General features: G+C 47.0%; 1 protein-coding gene across 2 annotated transcripts in view; it reads left to right on the forward strand.

Moving 5' to 3' along the window:
- Positions 1–19,171, forward strand: part of NAA25 (N-alpha-acetyltransferase 25, NatB auxiliary subunit) — a 561,072-nt gene that overhangs the window by 130,305 nt on the left and 411,596 nt on the right. For both annotated transcript variants that reach the window (XM_069214819.1, XM_069214820.1), the window contains exon 9: positions 18,451–18,540. In XM_069214819.1, coding sequence (XP_069070920.1) covers positions 18,451–18,540 — 90 coding nt within the window. The remainder of the gene's footprint in view (positions 1–18,450; positions 18,541–19,171) is intronic.

Consider the following 19,171-nt stretch of genomic DNA (forward strand, 5'->3'; position numbering starts at 1 on the left):
TGGAGTGCCCTGCTGGGCTGTGACAAAGGGGTGAGCCTTTGAGGCTCACCGCCAGGTGTTAGCATCTCCACCCAGTGCAGGCTTTGTTACTGGCCTCAGAGTGACAAAGGCACTCTCCCCATGGGGCCAGCAACATGTCTCTAGTGTGGCAGGCTGCTGGAACCAGTCAGCCTACACAGATAGTTGGTTAAGTTTCAGGGGGCACCTCTAAGGTGCCCTCTGGAGTGTATTTTGCAATAAAATGTACACTGGCATCAGTGTGCATTTATTGTGCTGAGAAGTTTGATACCAAACTTCCCAGTTTTCAGTGTAGCCATTATGGTGCTGTGGAGTTCGTGTAAAACAGACTCCCAGACCATATACTCTTATGGCTACCCTGCACTTACAATGTCTAAGGTTTTGTTTAGACACTGTAGGGGCACAGTGCTCATGCACTGGTACCCTCACCTATGGTATAGTGCACCCTGCCTTAGGGCTGTAAGGCCTGCTAGAGGGGTGTCTTACCTATACTGCATAGGCAGTGAGAGGCTGGCATGGCACCCTGAGGGGAGTGCCATGTCGACTTACTCATTTTGTTCTCACTAGCACACACAGGCTTGTAAGCAGTGTGTCTGTGCTGAGTGAGGGGTCTCTAGGGTGGCATAAGACATGCTGCAGCCCTTAGAGACCTTCCTTGGCATCAGGGCCCTTGGTACTAGAAGTACCAGTTACAAGGGACTTATCTGAATGCCAGGGTGTGCCAATTGTGGAGACAATGGTACATTTTAGGTGAAGGAACACTGGTGCTGGGGCCTGGTTAGCAGGGTCCCAGCACACTTCTCAGTCAAGTCAGCATCAGTATCAGGCAAAAAGTGGGGGGTAACTGCAACAGGGAGCCATTTCTTTACACAAGCCCCCCCCAGCCCACAGGCCAGGAGACTCAGCCCAAGCTGGGAGAGTCTTCCTAGTCTGTCAGGCGAGGAAGAGTAGGAGAAATAGGCTGGTTAGTTGCAGGGCCTACTCTGCCTTACATCCTTCTGTTCAGGTCATTCCCTTTGGGGAACTGACCCACTTCCACAGTGATAGGACCTAGTCTGAATTGCCTCTTGTCTGCCTCTTCAATGTCTCCACCCATTCTTTCTATTTTGGTCTTAGAGGTATCCACCTCTGCTAACCTTATCTTGGCCAGGGTTACCCCTAGCTTACCCAGAGAGGTTACCCAGAGCTGGAGTAACCCCACCATGACCAATAGGGTCAAGGGGCCTAACTTGCTATTTGGCATGGGGCCAGACCACCATGCTAAGGATAGTGCAGCCATAAAGGCCGACACCCAGCAGAGGCCACTGACAGCTGTCAGTGCCCAGAACCACACCTTTAGCTCTTCACCTAAAAGGGAAGGGGCTAAGTTACAGGCTTCTTTGGGTTCAGGTTGCCTGTCTGCTGTATTGGAGTGGGGGGTTACCACATCTTGTAGTAAACACCCTTCTTCCACTCTTTCTTCTGTTAGCTGAGGAGCCACCCACTCAGGTTTAACAGTTGCCTGACTAGCCAGGACTTCTTGTGGGTCAGGTTGGACTTTATCAGGGCCATTTTTGGAGTTCTCCCCTACTGGAGCAGAATCTCCTTGGCTTGCTGTAACCTTGGCTAAAGGTTGTCCACCCTTCCTACTCTGTTTTCTTTTCTTCTTCTTCTGGGGCCTGCTTGCATTTACTGCAGAGGCAGGACTTCCAGAATCCTTGGGAGAGGACTGGCACTGGACCAGTTCCTCTCTTGGGCTCTGACTAACCTCTGGGTAGTCATTTCCAAGGAGACAATCAAGGGGGAGGTCTGTACTGACTACTACCCTTCTCCAGCTAAGAGTGCCACCCACTTCTATGGGCACTAAAGCCACAGGCCTCTTAGTGCCCCTGTCTAGGCTAACTCTTACCCTGGCAGTCTCACCTGGGATGTACTGGTTTGAGAGCACCAGCCTGTCATGCACAATAGTGTGACTGGCACAAGTGTCTCTCAGGGCAGTGGTTGGGATTCCATTCACCAGTAGGTGGTGGAAGTGTCTACTTCCCTCTGGAATCTCCAACTCACCTGTTGGGCCCTGTTTCCAGTTGAAGGCTAGGAAGACCTCCTCATCTGAGGAGTCATCTCCCATGGCTACACTGGTTACCCCAGGAATTTTGTTCTGGGGTTTGTTTTTGGGACAAGAAGTGTCCTTGGTGTGGTGCCCAGACTGTTTACAGTTGTGGCACCATGCCTTAGTGGCATCCCAGTTCTTACCCTGGTACCCACCTTTGTTTTGGGTTGTGTCTTGGGGCCCACCCACCTGTTCTGGTTTTTGGGGGCCTACAGAGGACTCTTTTTCTTTGTTTCTAGTGTCACCCACTTTCTCCTGGGGAGTTTTTGTAACCCCTTTCTTTTGGTCACCCCCAGTGGAAGTTTTGGTTACCCTAGTCTTGACCCAGTGGTCTGCCTTCTTTCCCAATTCTTGGGGAGAAATTGGACCTAGGTCTTCCAGATACTGATGCAACTTTTCATTGAAGCAGTTACTTAAAATGTGTTCTCTCATAAACAAATTATAAAGCCCAACATAGTCACACACTTCATTTCCAGTTAACCAACCATCTAGTGTTTTTACTGAGTAGTCTACAAAATCAACCCAGGTCTGGCTCGAGGATTTTTGAGCCCCCCTGAATCTAATTCTATACTCCTCAGTGGAGAATCCAAAGCCCTCAATCAGGGTACCCTTCATGAGGTCATAAGATTCTGCATCTTTTCCAGAGAGTGTGAGGAGTCTATCCCTACACTTTCCAGTGAACATTTCCCAAAGGAGAGCACCCCAGTGAGATCTGTTCACTTTTCTGGTTACACAAGCCCTCTCAAAAGCTGTGAACCATTTGGTCATGTCATCACCATCTTCATATTTTGTTACAATCCCTTTGGGGATTTTTAGGATGTCAGGAGAATCTCTGACCCTATTTAAGTGGCTGCCACCATTGATGGGACCTAGGCCCATCTCTTTTCTTTCCCTTTCTATGGCTAGGAGCTGCTTTTCCAAAGCCAATCTTTTGACCATCCTGGCTAACAGGGGGTCATCTTCACTGAGAGCATCCTCAGTGATTTCAGAAATGCTGGACCCTCCTGTGAGGGAAGCAACATTTCTGACTATCATTTTTGGAGACAGGGCTTGAGAGGCCCTGGTCTCCCTATTTAGGACTGGAAGGGGGGAATTGCCCTCCAAGTCACTAATTTCTTCCTCTGTGAAGTCATCCTCAGAGGGGTTGGCTTTTTCAAACTCTGCCAACAGCTCCTGGAGCTGAATTTTGGTAGGTCTGGAGCCAATGGTTATTTTCTTTATATTACAGAGAGACCTTAGTTCCCTCATCTTAAGATGGAGGTAAGGTGTGGTGTCGAGTTCCACCACCTGCATCTCTGTATCAGACATTATTCTGCTAAGAGTTGGAATACTTTTTTAAGAATCTAAAACTGTTTCTAGAATCTAATTCAAACTTTTAACAAACTTTTAAACTCTAAAAAGACAATGCTAAACAGGGACTTAACACACAAGGCCCTAGCAGGACTTTTAAGAATTTAGAAAAATTTCAAATTGCAAAAATGAATTTCTAATGACAATTTTGGAATTTGTCGTGTGATCAGGTATTGGCTGAGTAGTCCAGCAAATGCAAAGTCTTGTACCCCACCGCTGATCCACCAATGTAGGAAGTTGGCTCTGTATGCACTATTTCAAAGTAAGGAATAGTATGCACAGAGTCCAAGGGTTCCCCTTAGAGGTAAGATAGTGGCAAAAAGAGATAATACTAATGCTCTATTTTGTGGTAGTGTGGTCGAGCAGTAGGCTTATCCAAGGAGTAGTGTTAAGCATTTGTTGTACATACACATAGACAATAAATGAGGTACACACACTCAGAGACAAATCCAGCCAATAGGTTTTTGTATAGAAAAATATCTTTTCTTAGTTTATTTTAAGAACCACAGGTTCAAATTCTACATGTAATATCTCATTCGAAAGGTATTGCAGGTAAGTACTTTAGGAACTTCAAATCATCAAAATTGCATGTATACTTTTCAAGTTATTCACAAATAGCTGTTTTAAAAGTGGACACTTAGTGCAATTTTCACAGTTCCTAGGGGAGGTAAGTATTTGTTAGGTTAACCAGGTAAGTAAGACACTTACAGGGCTTAGTTCTTGGTCCAAGGTAGCCCACCGTTGGGGGTTCAGAGCAACCCCAAAGTCACCACACCAGCAGCTCAGGGCCGGTCAGGTGCAGAGTTCAAAGTGGTGCCCAAAACACATAGGCTAGAATGGAGAGAAGGGGGTGCCCCGGTTCCGGTCTGCTGGCAGGTAAGTACCCGCGTCTTCGGAGGGCAGGCCAGAGGGGTTTTGTAGGGCACCGGGGGGGACACAAGCCCACACAGAAATTTCACCCTCAGCGGCGCGGGGGCGGCCGGGTGCAGTGTAGGAACAGGCGTCGGGTTCGCAATGTTAGTCTATGAGAGATCTCGGGATCTCTTCAGCGCTGCAGGCAGGCAAGGGGGGGGTTCCTCGGGGAAACCTCCACTTGGGCAAGGGAGAGGGACTCCTGGGGGTCACTTCTCCAGTGAAAGTCCGGTCCTTCAGGTCCTGGGGGCTGCGGGTGCAGGGTCTCTCCCAGGCGTCGGGACTTTGGATTCAAAGAGTCGCGGTCAGGGGAAGCCTCGGGATTCCCTCTGCAGGCGGCGCTGTGGGGGCTCAGGGGGGACAGGTTTTGGTACTCGCAGTATCAGAGTAGTCCTGGGGTCCCTCCTGAGGTGTTGGATCTCCACCAGTCGAGTCGGGGTCGCCGGGTGCAGTGTTGCAAGTCTCACGCTTCTTGCGGGGAGCTTGCAGGGTTCTTTCAAGGCTGCTGGAAACAAAGTTGCAGCCTTTCTTGGAGCAGGTCCGCTGTCCTCGGGAGTTTCTTGTCTTTTCGAAGCAGGGGCAGTCCTCAGAGGATGTCGAGGTCGCTGGTCCCTTTGGAAGGCGTCGCTGGAGCAGGATCTTTGGAAGGCAGGAGACAGGCCGGTGAGTTTCTGGAGCCAAGGCAGTTGTCGTCTTCTGGTCTTCCTCTGCAGGGGTTTTCAGCTAGGCAGTCCTTCTTCTTGTAGTTGCAGGAATCTAATTTTCTAGGGTTCAGGGTAGCCCTTAAATACTAAATTTAAGGGCGTGTTTAGGTCTGGGGGGTTAGTAGCCAATGGCTACTAGCCCTGAGGGTGGGTACACCCTCTTTGTGCCTCCTCCCAAGGGGAGGGGGACACAATCCTAACCCTATTGGGGGAATCCTCCATCTGCAAGATGGAGGATTTCTAAAAGTCAGAGTCACCTCAGCTCAGGACACCTTAGGGGCTGTCCTGACTGGCCAGTGACTCCTCCTTGTTGCTTTCTTTGTTCCCTCCAGCCTTGCCGCCAAAAGTGGGGGCCGTGGCCGGAGGGGGCGGGCAACTCCACTAAGCTGGAGTGCCCTGCTGGGCTGTGACAAAGGGGTGAGCCTTTGAGGCTCACCGCCAGGTGTTACAGCTCCTGCCTGGGGGAGGTGTTAGCATCTCCACCCAGTGCAGGCTTTGTTACTGGCCTCAGAGTGACAAAGGCACTCTCCCCATGGGGCCAGCAACATGTCTCTAGTGTGGCAGGCTGCTGGAACCAGTCAGCCTACACAGATAGTTGGTTAAGTTTCAGGGGGCACCTCTAAGGTGCCCTCTGGGGTGTATTTTGCAATAAAATGTACACTGGCATCAGTGTGCATTTATTGTGCTGAGAAGTTTGATACCAAACTTCCCAGTTTTCAGTGTAGCCATTATGGTGCTGTGGAGTTCGTGTAAAACAGACTCCCAGACCATATACTCTTATGGCTACCCTGCACTTACAATGTCTAAGGTTTTGTTTAGACACTGTAGGGGCACAGTGCTCATGCACTGGTACCCTCACCTATGGTATAGTGCACCCTGCCTTTGGGCTGTAAGGCCTGCTAGAGGGGTGTCTTACCTATACTGCATAGGCAGTGAGAGGCTGGCATGGCACCCTGAGGGGAGTGCCATGTCGACTTACTCATTTTGTTCTCACTAGCACACACAGGCTTGTAAGCAGTGTGTCTGTGCTGAGTGAGGGGTCTCTAGGGTGGCATAAGACATGCTGCAGCCCTTAGAGACCTTCCTTGGCATCAGGGCCCTTGGTACTAGAAGTACCAGTTACAAGGGACTTATCTGAATGCCAGGGTGTGCCAATTGTGGAGACAATGGTACATTTTAGGTGAAGGAACACTGGTGCTGGGGCCTGGTTAGCAGGGTCCCAGCACACTTCTCAGTCAAGTCAGCATCAGTATCAGGCAAAAAGTGGGGGGTAACTGCAACAGGGAGCCATTTCTTTACACCCATGATCATGCCTTTTAATGTCTTGTTGAATCTCTCAACTAAGCCATTAGTTTGTGGATGGTATGGTGTAGTGAATTTGTAAGTCACTCCACACTCATTCCACATGTGTTTTAGGTATGCTGACATGAAGTTGGTACCTCTGTCAGACACCACCTCCTTAGGGAAACCCACTCTGGTAAAGATACCAATGAGGGCCTTGGCTACTGCAGGGGCAGTAGTTGACCTAAGGGGAATAGCTTCAGGATACCTAGTAGCATGATCCACTACTACTAGGATGTACATATTTCCTGAGGCTGTGGGAGGTTCCAGTGGACCAACTATGTCCACACCCACTCTTTCAAAGGGGACCCCCACCACTGGAAGTGGAATGAGGGGGGCCTTTGGGTGCCCACCTGTCTTACCACTGGATTGACAGGTGGGGCAGGAGAGGCAAAACTCCTTAACCTTCTGGGACATATTGGGCCAGTAGAAGTGGTTGACTAACCTCTCCCACGTCTTGGTTTGTCCCAAATGCCCAGCAAGGGGAATATCATGGGCTAAGGTCAGAATAAACTCTCTGAACGACTGAGGCACTACCACTCTCCTAGTGGCACCAGGTTTGGGGTCTCTGGCCTCAGTGTACAGGAGTCCATCTTCCCAATAGACCCTATGTGTTCCATTTTTCTTGCCCTTGGACTCTTCAGCAGCTTGCTGCCTAAGGCCTTCAAGAGAGGGACAGGTTTCTTGTCCCTTACACAGCTCCTCCCTTGAGGGTCCACCTGGGCCTAAGAGCTCAACCTGATAAGGTTCAAGCTCCAAAGGCTCAGTTCCCTCAGAGGGCAGAACTTCTTCCTCAGAAGAGAGGTTCTCTTTTTCTGACTGTGTTGCAGTTGGTTTCCCAACTGACTTTCCCTTTCTCTTGGTAGGCTGGGCCATTTTTCCAGACTCCAGCTCTACTTTTTCACCCTGTGCCTTGCATTGTGCTCTTGTTTTTACACACACCAGTTCAGGGATACCCAGCATGGCTGCATGGGTTTTTAGCTCTACCTCAGCCCATGCTGAGGACTCCAGGTCATTTCCAAGCAGACAGTCTACTGGGATGTTTGAGGAGACCACCACCTGTTTCAGGCCATTGACCCCTCCCCATTCTAAAGTTACCATTGCCATGGGATGTGCTTTAGTTTGATTGTCAGCATTGGTGACTGTATAAGTTTTTCCAGTCAGGTATTGGCCAGGGGAAACAAGTTTCTCTGTCACCATGGTGACACTGGCACCTGTATCCCTCAGGCCCTCTACACTTGTCCCATTAATAAAGAGCTGCTGCCTGTATTTTTGCATGTTAGGGGGCCAGGTAGCTAGTGTGGCTAAATCCACCCCACCCTCAGAGACTAGAGTAGCTTCAGTGTGGACCCTGATTTGCTCTGGGCACACTGTTGATCCCACTTGTAGACTAGCCATTCCAGTGTTACCTGGATTGGAGTTTGGAGTGGAACTTTTCTTGGGACAGGCCTTGTCTCCAGTTTGGTGTCCAGACTGACTACAGTTTCGACACCAGGCCTTTTTGGGATCAAAGTTTTTACCCTTGTACCCAGGATTGTTTTGTGAAGAGGCTCTGGGCCCACCCTCCTGTGCAGGTTTTTGGGGGCCTGTAGAAGACTCTTTACTATTTTTATTTTTGGCTGTCTCACCACCTTTCCCCTGGGGAGGTTTTGTGACCCCTTTCTTTTGGTCACCCCCTGTGGAAGTTTTGGACACCCTTGTCTTGACCCAATGGTCCGCCTTCTTTCCCAATTCTTGGGGAGAAATTGGTCCTAGGTCTACCAGATGCTGATCTGTTTATCATTGAAACAATTACTTAACAGGTGTTCTTTCACAAATAAATTGTACAGCCCATCATAATTACTTACACCACTGCCTTGAATCCAACCATCTAGTGTTTTTACTGAGTAGTCTACAAAGTCAACCCAGGTCTGGCTCGAGGATTTTTGAGCCCCCCTGAATCTAATCCTATACTCCTCAGTGGAGAATCCAAAGCCCTCAATCAGGGTACCCTTCATGAGGTCATAAGATTCTGCATCTTTTCCAGAGAGTGTGAGGAGTCTATCCCTACACTTTCCTGTGAACATTTCCCAAAGGAGAGCACCCCAGTGAGATCTGTTCACTTTTCTGGTTACACAAGCCCTCTCAAAAGCTGTGAACCATTTGGTGATGTCATCACCATCTTCATATTTAGTTACAATCCCTTTAGGGATTTTCAACATGTCAGGAGAATCTCTGACCCTATTTATGTTGCTGCCACCATTGATGGGTCCTAGGCCCATCTCTTGTCTTTCCCTCTCTATGGCTAGGATCTGTTTTTCCAAAGCCAATCTTTTGGCCATCCTGGCTAACTGGATGTCCTCTTCACTGGAGTTATCTTCAGTGATTTCAGAGAGGCTGGACCCTCCTGTGAGGGAGCCAGCATTTCTGACTACTATTTTTGGAGTCAGGGTTTGAGAGACCCTGTTCTCCCTAAATAGGACTGGTAGGGGGGAATTTTCCTCCAAGTCACTATCCTCTTCCTCTGAGTTGCCACCCTCAGAGGGGTTGGTCTTTTCAAACTCTGCCAAAAGCTCCTGGAGCTGTATTTTGGTAGGTTTGGGGCCTATGGTTATTTTCTTTAGTTTACAGAGTGACCTTAGCTCTCTCATCTGTAGATGGAGGTAAGGTGTGGTGTCGAGTTCTACCACAGCCACATCTGTGCTAGACATTTTGCTTCTAAAAGTTGGAATACTTTTTAAGAATCTAAAACTGGTTCTAGAATCTAATTCAAACTTTTACAAACTTTTAAACTCTAAAAGAAATGCTAAACAGGATCTAACACAAGGCCCTAGCAGGTCTTTTAAGAATTTAGAAAACTTTTCAAATTGCAAAAATCAATTTCTAATGACAATTTTGGAATTTGTTGTGTGATCAGGTATTGGCTGAGTAGTCCAGCAAATGCAAAGTCTTGTACCCCACCGCTGATCCACCAATGTAGGAAGTTGGCTCTGTATGTGCTATTTCAAAGTAAGGAATAGCATGCACAGAGTCCAATGGTTCCCCTTAGAGGTAAAATAGTGGTAAAAATAGATAATACTAATGCTCTATTTTGTGGTAGTGTGGTCGAGCAGTAGGCTTATCCAAGGAGTAGTGTTAAGCATTTGTTGTACATACACATAGACAATAAATGAGGTACACACACTCAGAGACAAATCCAGCCAATAGGTTTTGTATAGAAAAATATCTTTTCTTAGTTTATTTTAAGAACCACAGGTTCAAATTTAACATGTAATATCTTGTTTGAAAGGTATTGCAGGTAAGTACATTAGGAACTTTGAATCATTTCAATTGCATGTATACTTTTCAAGTTATTGACAAATAGCTACTTTAAAAGTGGACACAGTGCAATTTTCACAGTTCCTGGGGGAGGTACGTTTTTGTTAGTTTTACCAGGTAAGTAAGACACTTACAGGGTTCAGTTCTTGGTCCAAGGTAGCCCACCGTTGGGGGTTCAGAGCGACCCCAAAGTTACCACACCAGCAGCTCAGGGCCGGTCAGGTGCAGAGTTCAAAGTGGTGCCCAAAACACATAGGCTAGAATGGAGAGAAGGGGGTGCCCCGGTTCCGGTCTGCTTGCAGGTAAGTACCCGCGTCTTCAGAGGGCAGACCAGGGGGGTTTTGTAGGGCACCGGGGGGGACACAAGCCCACACAGAAATTTCACCCTCAGCAGCGCGGGGGCGGCCGGGTGCAGTGTAGAAACAAGCGTCGGGTTCGCAATGTTAGTCAATGAGAGATCAAGGGATCTCTTCAGCGCTGCAGGCAGGCAAGGGGGGCTTCCTCGGGGAAACCTCCACTTGGGCAAGGGAGAGGGACTCCTCGGGGTCACTTCTGCAGTGAAAGTCCGGTCCTTCAGGTCCTGGGGGCTGCGGGTGCAGGGTCTTTTCCAGGCGTCGGGACTTAGGTTTCAGAGAGTCGCGGTCAGGGGAAGCCTCGGGATTCCCTCTGCAGGCGGCGCTGTGGGGGCTCAGGGGGGACAGGTTTTGGTACTCACAGTCGTAGAGTAGTCCGGGGGTCCTCCCTGAGGTGTTGGTTCTCCACCAGCCGAGTCTGGGTCGCCGGGTGCAGTGTTGCAAGTCTCACGCTTCTTGCGGGGAGATTGCAGGGTCTTTAAAGCTGCTCCTTGAAACAAAGTTGCAGTCTTTTTGGAGCAGGTCCGCTGTCCTCGGGAGTTTCTTGTCTTTTTCGAAGCAGGGCAGTCCTCAGAGGATTCAGAGGTCGCTGGTCCCTTGGAAGGCGTTGCTGGAGCAGAGTTCTTTGGAAGGCAGGAGACAGGCCGGTGAGTTTCTGGAGCCAAGGCAGTTGTCGTCTTCTGGTCTTCCTCTGCAGGGGTTTTCAGCTAGGCAGTCCTTCTTCTTGTAGTTTGCAGGAATCTAATTTTCTAGGGTTCAGGGTAGCCCTTAAATACTAAATTTAAGGGCGTGTTTAGGTCTGGGGGGTTAGTAGCCAATGGCTACTAGCCCTGAGGGTGGGTACACCCTCTTTGTGCCTCCTCCCAAGGGGAGGGGGTCACAATCCTAACCCTATTGGGGGAATCCTCCATCTGCAAGATGGAGGATTTCTAAAAGTTAGAGTCACTTCAGCTCAGGACACCTTAGGGGCTGTCCTGACTGGCCAGTGACTCCTCCTTGTTGCTTTCTTTGTTCCCTCCAGCCTTGCCGCCAAAAGTGGGGGCCGTGGCCGGAGGGGGCGGGCAACTCCACTAAGCTGGAGTGCCCTGCTGGGCTGTGACAAAGGGGTGAGCCTTTGAGGCTCACCGCCAGGTGTCACAGCTCCTGCCTGGGGGAGGTGTTAGCATCTCCACCCAGTGCAGGCTTTGTTACTGGCCTCAGAGTGACAAAGGCACTCTCCCCATGGGGCCAGCAACATGTCTCTGGTGTGGCAGGCTGCTGGAACTAGTCAGCCTACACAGACAGTCGGTTAAGTTTCAGGGGGCACCTCTAAGGTGCCCTCTGGGGTGTATTGTGCAATAAAATGTACACTGGCATCAGTGTGCATTTATTGTGCTGAGAAGTTTGATACCAAACTTCCCAGTTTTCAGTGTAGCCATTATGGTGCTGTGGAGTTCGTGTTTGACAGACTCCCAGACCATATACTCTTATGGCTACCCTGCACTTACAATGTCTAAGGTTTTGTTTAGACACTGTAGGGGTACCATGCTCATGCACTGGTACCCTCACCTATGGTATAGTGCACCCTGCCTTAGGGCTGTAAGGCCTGCTAGAGGGGTGTCTTACCTATACTGCATAGGCAGTGAGAGGCTGGCATGGCACCCTGAGGGGAGTGCCATGTCGACTTACTCGTTTTGTCCTCACTAGCACACACAAGCTGGCAAGCAGTGTGTCTGTGCTGAGTGAGAGGTCTCCAGGGTGGCATAAGACATGCTGCAGCCCTTAGAGACCTTCCTTGGCATCAGGGCCCTTGGTACTAGAAGTACCAGTTACAAGGGACTTATCTGGATGCCAGGGTCTGCCAATTGTGGATACAAAAGTACAGGTTAGGGAAAGAACACTGGTGCTGGGGCCTGGTTAGCAGGCCTCAGCACACTTTCAATTGTAAACATAGCATCAGCAAAGGCAAAAAGTCAGGGGGCAACCATGCCAAGGAGGCATTTCCTTACAGTATGTCTCCTAGATAAGCCTTGGCTGCTCATCCACAGCTACCTCTAGAGAGCCTTGCTTCTAGACACTGCCTACATTTCACTAAGAGGTGATACCTGGACACTACACACCAGGCCAGCTTCCTACACTTGCGTTTAAAAAAAAAAAAAAAAAAGTTGAATGTAATGTCACATTCAAGTACTTTCTGAAAGAAAAGAAAAATATTCTGCAAAGCACTTGAAGCAGGTAAGGGCAACCATGTGTTGTATGTTTAATTCCTCTTTTGTGCTTAATACAATACACTTCCATATTTTCAAAACTGGATCACATTGTTTTTTATTGTTTTTAAAGCTTACATGAATAGTAAATTCCCCTACATGGGGGAAGTATAGAATATCTGTGACCGTTGTAGTCCATTAAATTTGGTTTTGACAAGTATTTATTATTGAACGCAGTTTATTAGGTTTGTTCTCAGATATTCTGGAACCTAGCAGTGTATACCAACAGTTTAATTTAAATGTAAGACCATGCTAACCAACCCAATTTTTGTGGTTCATATTAGCTCTTATTGGTTATGGAACAGAAGGAACAATTCAACCTGAACTGCCGGGCCAGGTTATCCCAGAACCGAAACACAAGCAACCCTTATTAGGGCTCATCAGTCAGTTATAGCTTGGTTCCAGTGGCACAGTATGTACAGGACCCACCTCTTTGCATACCTGCTCCACTTAGGGTATCGGTCTGAAGTATACAAAAAAATGATGGATTGAATGTGTGAATTAATCACGGCCACTGTTAATTATGTGCGCCGCACCCTAGCCTCCTCTTGTAACTAGCCTACAACAAGAAAATTCAAGAAACTGTGAATGGATGATAACTTGTTCTTGAGTCCCATTTCCTGATTCATCTTTCACCTCGGTTCTCGCATATATGATCATCAATGGTTTGCGATTCTCAATTCATAGCACCTGGAAAGGTAGGTTTCAGTAGCTAGATGACAAAATGTCTCATGCATCTGTAGGGATGCCATCCACGCTCTGAAACTGCTTTGGAGATTCATGAAATTTGTGAGATGACAATAGCATAGCAAGCTTTCCTTTTCCTTTAACCTTCCAGCAATCCGATTTGTCACAAGGGTTATTCTTTGTGTTACCTATCTATACAAATTGTCTTGTTGGCATACTGGAGATCTAAATAGGGATTTCCTTCTTCCAGTGACTCTCCTTGGTCATATTACAATACCCTTATGATGCATTTACTAAAGGATTACATTTGTGTTTATAATCTTGCTGCCCATATGTGTAGTTGAGTTATAACTAAGCTGCCATGGGTCACCTGTGAAAGGCCCCATCATTCCAATACACGTTATAAATTACATATCTTTTTCAATCAAGCAAAAGGAAATGTGTCATAATGAGAGATTGTTAATGAAAGTTACCACTATATATCCCGTTAGGACCTTTGGAAGTCACTGCGCAAAAGCTATTGGAAAATTACTAAACACCAGCTGCGTATTTGTGTGACTGAACTCATGAATTTATGATTCAAGAATATTGCATTTTGTGTGATGAATTATGGCTGTAGAACCAGTCTAGAGTAACCTTTCCATTAATTACTTATAACGCATTGTGGTTCTCTAGTCAGTAAATTTAAACCAGTGGTCACATATTGATTACTTGTACAAGTTTCATGTCCCCCCCCCAAACACCTCCTGCAACCTAATCACATCCTCAAGGAGCATTTATTCTACCTTGTAACATTTGCTTTAGCCCTAAGCAGTACAAGGAGATGAAATGCACCACGCTGTACTTTGCAGGTATCCAATAAGGAGGAGTCTATAAATTAGTAACAAAACTCCATATTAGTATCTTTAGTGATGGTCATAAACCCTTGAATAATTTCCTGATGCACGTCATGTTTCCATAGAAAAAAAGCTTTTTTGACTTGCCTATTTCTTTGGCACAGTTTGACCAATCTTCATGAAAATTTGCTTAATTAGTTCCCTGGTGATTCTTGTTGCGCATGGAAAGTTTTAGAGTGAACTGTCAAGCGGGGGCCGAGAAAAGGGGCTGGTCAAAAAAGTTGTGTTTCCCATGTTAATTCCCATAGGACCTTTTAAACGACTACAGCCTGAACCACTGGATGGATTTACACCAAATGTGGTAGAAAGCTAGATTCCTTAACGCAGATTGTGCTTTTGGTTATTGCATGTAAATCCATTCAGTAATTTTGTGAAAAATTAAGGGGAAAATAAATTTGTATACCTCTGCCCGCGAAAGTTAAGCAATAATTGCAATTAATTTGCACAGTAACAGCAATGCTATGATTGGCTAGCTGCAACCTGACTAGAAAGTTGCGGCTGCCATTTTCTGTTATGGGAGAGGGTCCCCGGGGCTGAAAATAGAAACAAGTGGTATAAGGAGTCACCGTGGAGGTACCTTGAATCTGGGGGTGTGATATAGGGGTGATTGATGGTAACATTATGGGTTTAAAATGGTTCTTCACAATGCACTATATTCTCGAATATTCGAGAATGTGCAAAAAAATTCTAAAAAAAAACTTTCACCGACACATTGATACACTAATGAATTTACTCAGACACCGGCGCACCCCCACTCAGACACCGGCGCACCCCCACTCAGACACCGGCGCACCCCCACTCAGACACCGGCACCCCCACTTCGAGACTCACGCACCCACTCAGACTCACGCACCCACTCAGACTCACGCACCCACTCAGACTCACGCACCCACTCAGACTCACGCACCCACTCAGACTCACGCACCCACTCAGACTCACGCACCCACTCACCACTCACGCACCCACTCACACAGGCCCTGTAGCCAACTACCTCTGCACATGGCAAAAGGCAGTGCGGCGTTGGGTGGTTACAAGGGGGCTGCAGTGCCTGGTGGTGGTTAGACTAACGTAAAGTAATTAAAATTTCTATAAGTAAAAAAAAAAACTTTGAAAAAACATAGAAATTCAAAGGAAAAAAACAAGGACATTATATTTAGGTTCTGAATTTACTCGTACAAAACCATGGAAATTCAGCAGTTACAGTTATTTCTTTCGAGTAACTAGAACTCACTCCCTAAGATAACTAGAACTCATACCTTCGCCATGCACAATTAATTACTCCATTATATCATGGATGACCTCTTCTTTGGCATCTTTGTTATTACTACTGCAACATTTGCTACACAATTAGTGATGGCAGGCAGGCGGGGGGGGGACCACAAGGCAGCACCAAACCTACATCATCAGCGCCTAAGGGGTGCCGGGGCCAGAGTGCCGGGCACTCAATGTTAACAAATTGAGACCGAGGGTAACCGATGAGGCGCTGCTCACAGGTGAGTAAAGCATGGTCACGGGTCGATCTCCTGGATTTGAGGTAAATACAAGGGAGGGGCCACAAGACCGCACCAAACTTGCAATCTTAGCTGCATAGGGGTATCCGGGTGCAGAGTGCCAACACCGCATTGAGTGCCTTATGTTATTCAAAGGAGAAGATCACTTTTAGAAGCATGCTGCATGCTCTGGCCAGGAGGCCGGGCGAGGACAACCTACAGCTTCCTAGGTAAATAGGGATGACAGGGGGGCTCATAAGGACACAGATGGTCCAGCTCCCCAAGGCTCAGGGGCTCCGGGTGCAAGGGTGTCTTGGCATTAGAAACCGCTTACTGGTCAGATCGCGGTGAGGGGGGAGTTCTCAGATTTAGGCTGCAGGTGTCGCTGTGGAGTCCGGCAGGGGTCAGCCCATGGTGGACTCCTGTTCAGATGCGCTGGGGAACCTTCACAGGACCAGTGGGCCGCTTGGACTCGTGCAGTGGGTATCTGGTGCAGAGGTGGTTACAGAGATGGTTTTGCAGTTCCCCAGGCAGACAACTTATTCTTTGATGGTGGTTTCTTTTGGACAGGTATGCTGGCCGCTGGAGTTCTTGGTCCTTATTAAAGGCAGACAGCCTTCCCAAGGCTTTGGAGGTCACTGGGCTGCAGGACAAGTCATCATTTGGGTGCAGGTTCTTTGAGTTCTCCAGACAGGGAAGTAGGGCTGAGGTCAAGTCAGTTGGTGTCTTCAGTTTCTCTGCAGGTGCGACCTCTGTGTTGTCCGGCTCTTTTTAGGTCGACCGGAATCTGACTTCTAGGATTCAGGGATGCCACCTAAATACTGAATTTAGGGGCGTTGCAGGGAGTTCCAGGAGGTTGCCAATGGGCTAATCACCTTTAGGGTGACTGCAACTTTCTTATGACTACTTCCTTTGGGAAGTGGGCATAGCCCTAACCCTGTTGGCCTAATTCATTCCACACAAGATGGAGGAATGTAAAAAGTAGTGTCCACTTCAGCTCGTCCACCTTAATTTAAGTAATATTGCTGCAGGTCCTGACGCCAAAAGTATGGTCAGGAACTGGGGGTCGGCCTTCTCTACCGTTTGGAGAGGCCTGAGTCGCACTTTAAAGGAGGCAACGCCTTTGTAGTGCCCTGCCCTGGAATGTCCATCCTGCCTGGGAGAGGAGGTTACATCTCTGCCCAGAAGAGGTCTTTGTTCTGAGCCCTCAAGAGTATTGGCTTTCACCTCGATGAGCCAGAACTCAGTCTTAAGGCGGCTGTACTGCTTTTGACCAGTCAGTGCCCATGCTAGGAGTTGGTAGGTTTTCAGGGGGCACTTTTAAGGTGCCCTCTGTGTGCATGTATTAATAAATCCATCTCTGGATTCAGTGAGGGTTTATTAATATGAGATGTTTGATACCATACATTCCTATTTTTATTGAAGCTATCACGTAGCTGGGGGAACTCCTAATGACCAGTGTCTAGTACCTGTACTTAAAATGGCTTCCCTGTTAACTTGCCATATCTGAGAATCAACAAAGGCATAGCTGATCATGCAGGTATGCCCTCACATGTGATAAAATGCACCTCTCCTTTAGTGCTGGAATACCTGTTAGAGGGGTGATTTACAAATATTGCATGCAGTCTGAAGGGGACAGGGCACACAGGTTGTGTGCCATGTCATGTTTTTATTTTAGTTTTGCACCAAGACAGCCGGGAGGTGAAAGCAGCACTGTATACACTTCGTGAGAGGGTCCCACAATCTGTGCTGCAGCCCTCAAGGGCCTTCCTTAAGTACCCCATGCCCTAAATACCAGGGGCACCTTTTACTTCGGTCTTACAGTGGTAGCTAAAAGTTTGCCAATTGGGGGAAAAAAGGATGGCAGTTTTAAGGAACAAGATACGGCACTGGGGACCTGTTTAGCAGGGGCCCAGTGCACTTTGAGTTAAAATTGCACCAAAATTCAGGCAGAAAGTGTGTGTGGAGGGGTGACCATGTCAAAAGTATTTCCATAAATCTATTCATAAATCTTTTGAGTGGAAACCTAAAAGGCATCATGCTCATAAATGTTTGAGACAAAATCTTCAGTTATGTCTATAGAACGGCATTGCAGTAGTCTAATGTGGAAAACAAGACAGCCGTATTTTAGGACTGAGTACATAACTGTAAGACATGCAGTCTCTAGAGTTATGTTTAAGAGAGCCTTGAAAAAGGGACCATTTCTCTTTAAGATCCCAGAATGTCTTTTTTTTTTTGGTACCTCAAATTAATCATTGCTTTTCATTGAAAAACAATCATACCGTTTCACCTGATGTTTTTTAACATCTTTTGTTGAGAGGACCATCTTTTCACCAGTTTCTGACTGGATTTTCAGCCAAAATGCCATTCCTTTTTTCCAAGTTTCCCTTATATGGGAGGAAGAAGGCAGTTGCACACACAAATTCTGCACAGTATGTCTACCTGCCTCTCTCGGTCCCTGAAATTTGCAGAAAAGATATCTTCTGGACCACTGAAGCCGACAGAAGGCATCAGACTAAGAGGCATTTTGGAAGACTGAAGAGCGAGCAGGAGTAGGACAACTTCACCTCATTCTTCTCTTTTGTGTAGGCGTACACGATTTCACACAAGCTAGCAGTCTGTTGATACAGTACAGAGTTGACAACCTATACACCAGCATCTCCTGTTCAGTTAACATCTTCAGTACCATTGGGTGATGACATCACACTTCAAGATGTCTCAGCAAGAGGAGTATCAAAACTAAATATGCCCTTGGAAACAACGCAACCATCGATATCTTTGATTTTAGAAATACTCCAGCCTAGGGTAGCACCTAAGCTTCTGTTGCCCTAAGTTTCAGGACTGTTGGAGTGAAGGTAAAAATCATTAGTCCAGCTACAGTAAAAACAATAGTCTTACAAAAGCAATACAGACATAAAAAGGCTGTTTTGTTTTCCTCTAGGCGTACTGAAATGTTCACATACACTTAAGTAGATGCCCATTTCATATATTGAGGTGATTCACTTGTATTGCTGTATATTGGGTTTCATTATGCTGATTTTTGCTCTTCTCTCTTGTTATGATGTAGCTCAGATGACTGGCAATTCTACCTCAGCTACTTTGACTCAGTCTTTCATCTAATTGATGAATCCTGGAATCCACCTGAAGAAGGAGAGCAGTAAGTTGTTTGTTTCTCATCTTGAAAAAAACCTGTTGATAACTGTTAAGCACACAAAATAAATTGCAAGCTTACATTTTAAGATTTGAGGTTTTCATTTGTATAAAATTTGATGCTACAAAATTATCTCTTATAAATTATTTCAAAACTAGTTTACAGAATCTAGTACTGCTGGATACGTCTAACAGCAATTTCTTTACCTTCAGAATAACCCGCAAGCGCAAGATTTAATCTGTACGTTTTTCAAAGCAGTTCTCCTGTGTGCCTCTAGATGGGGCTGTGTGATTCTGCATTTGCCTCGGATCACGGAAGTGACAAAGAGCAGCCGCAGGCATTTACTGCGTTTGTGCACCACCAATTGTTCCTTTCTTCTGCATCTTAGAATGTAGATCCGGAGTTTTGCTGCCTCCTTTGTGGGGATTAGGCAATTTCAAAGTAAAAGCAGTGTGCAAGGGAATGATGTCCACACCCAAAATTATGGTGTTCAAACCATGCCGTTACTGTAGCCCAAACACCAAAGGCACACATTGCAGGTCCATTACTGACATCTGTTTTCTACAGTTACTGTACAGTGCTTTTACTTTCTACCCGACAGTGAAGCCGCCAAACCAGTTTTATTTAGTTCTTCTAT

The sequence above is a fragment of the Pleurodeles waltl genome, chromosome 11 (assembly GCF_031143425.1).
Source record: "Pleurodeles waltl isolate 20211129_DDA chromosome 11, aPleWal1.hap1.20221129, whole genome shotgun sequence".
In the NCBI taxonomy this organism is placed as follows: Eukaryota; Metazoa; Chordata; class Amphibia; order Caudata; family Salamandridae; genus Pleurodeles; species Pleurodeles waltl.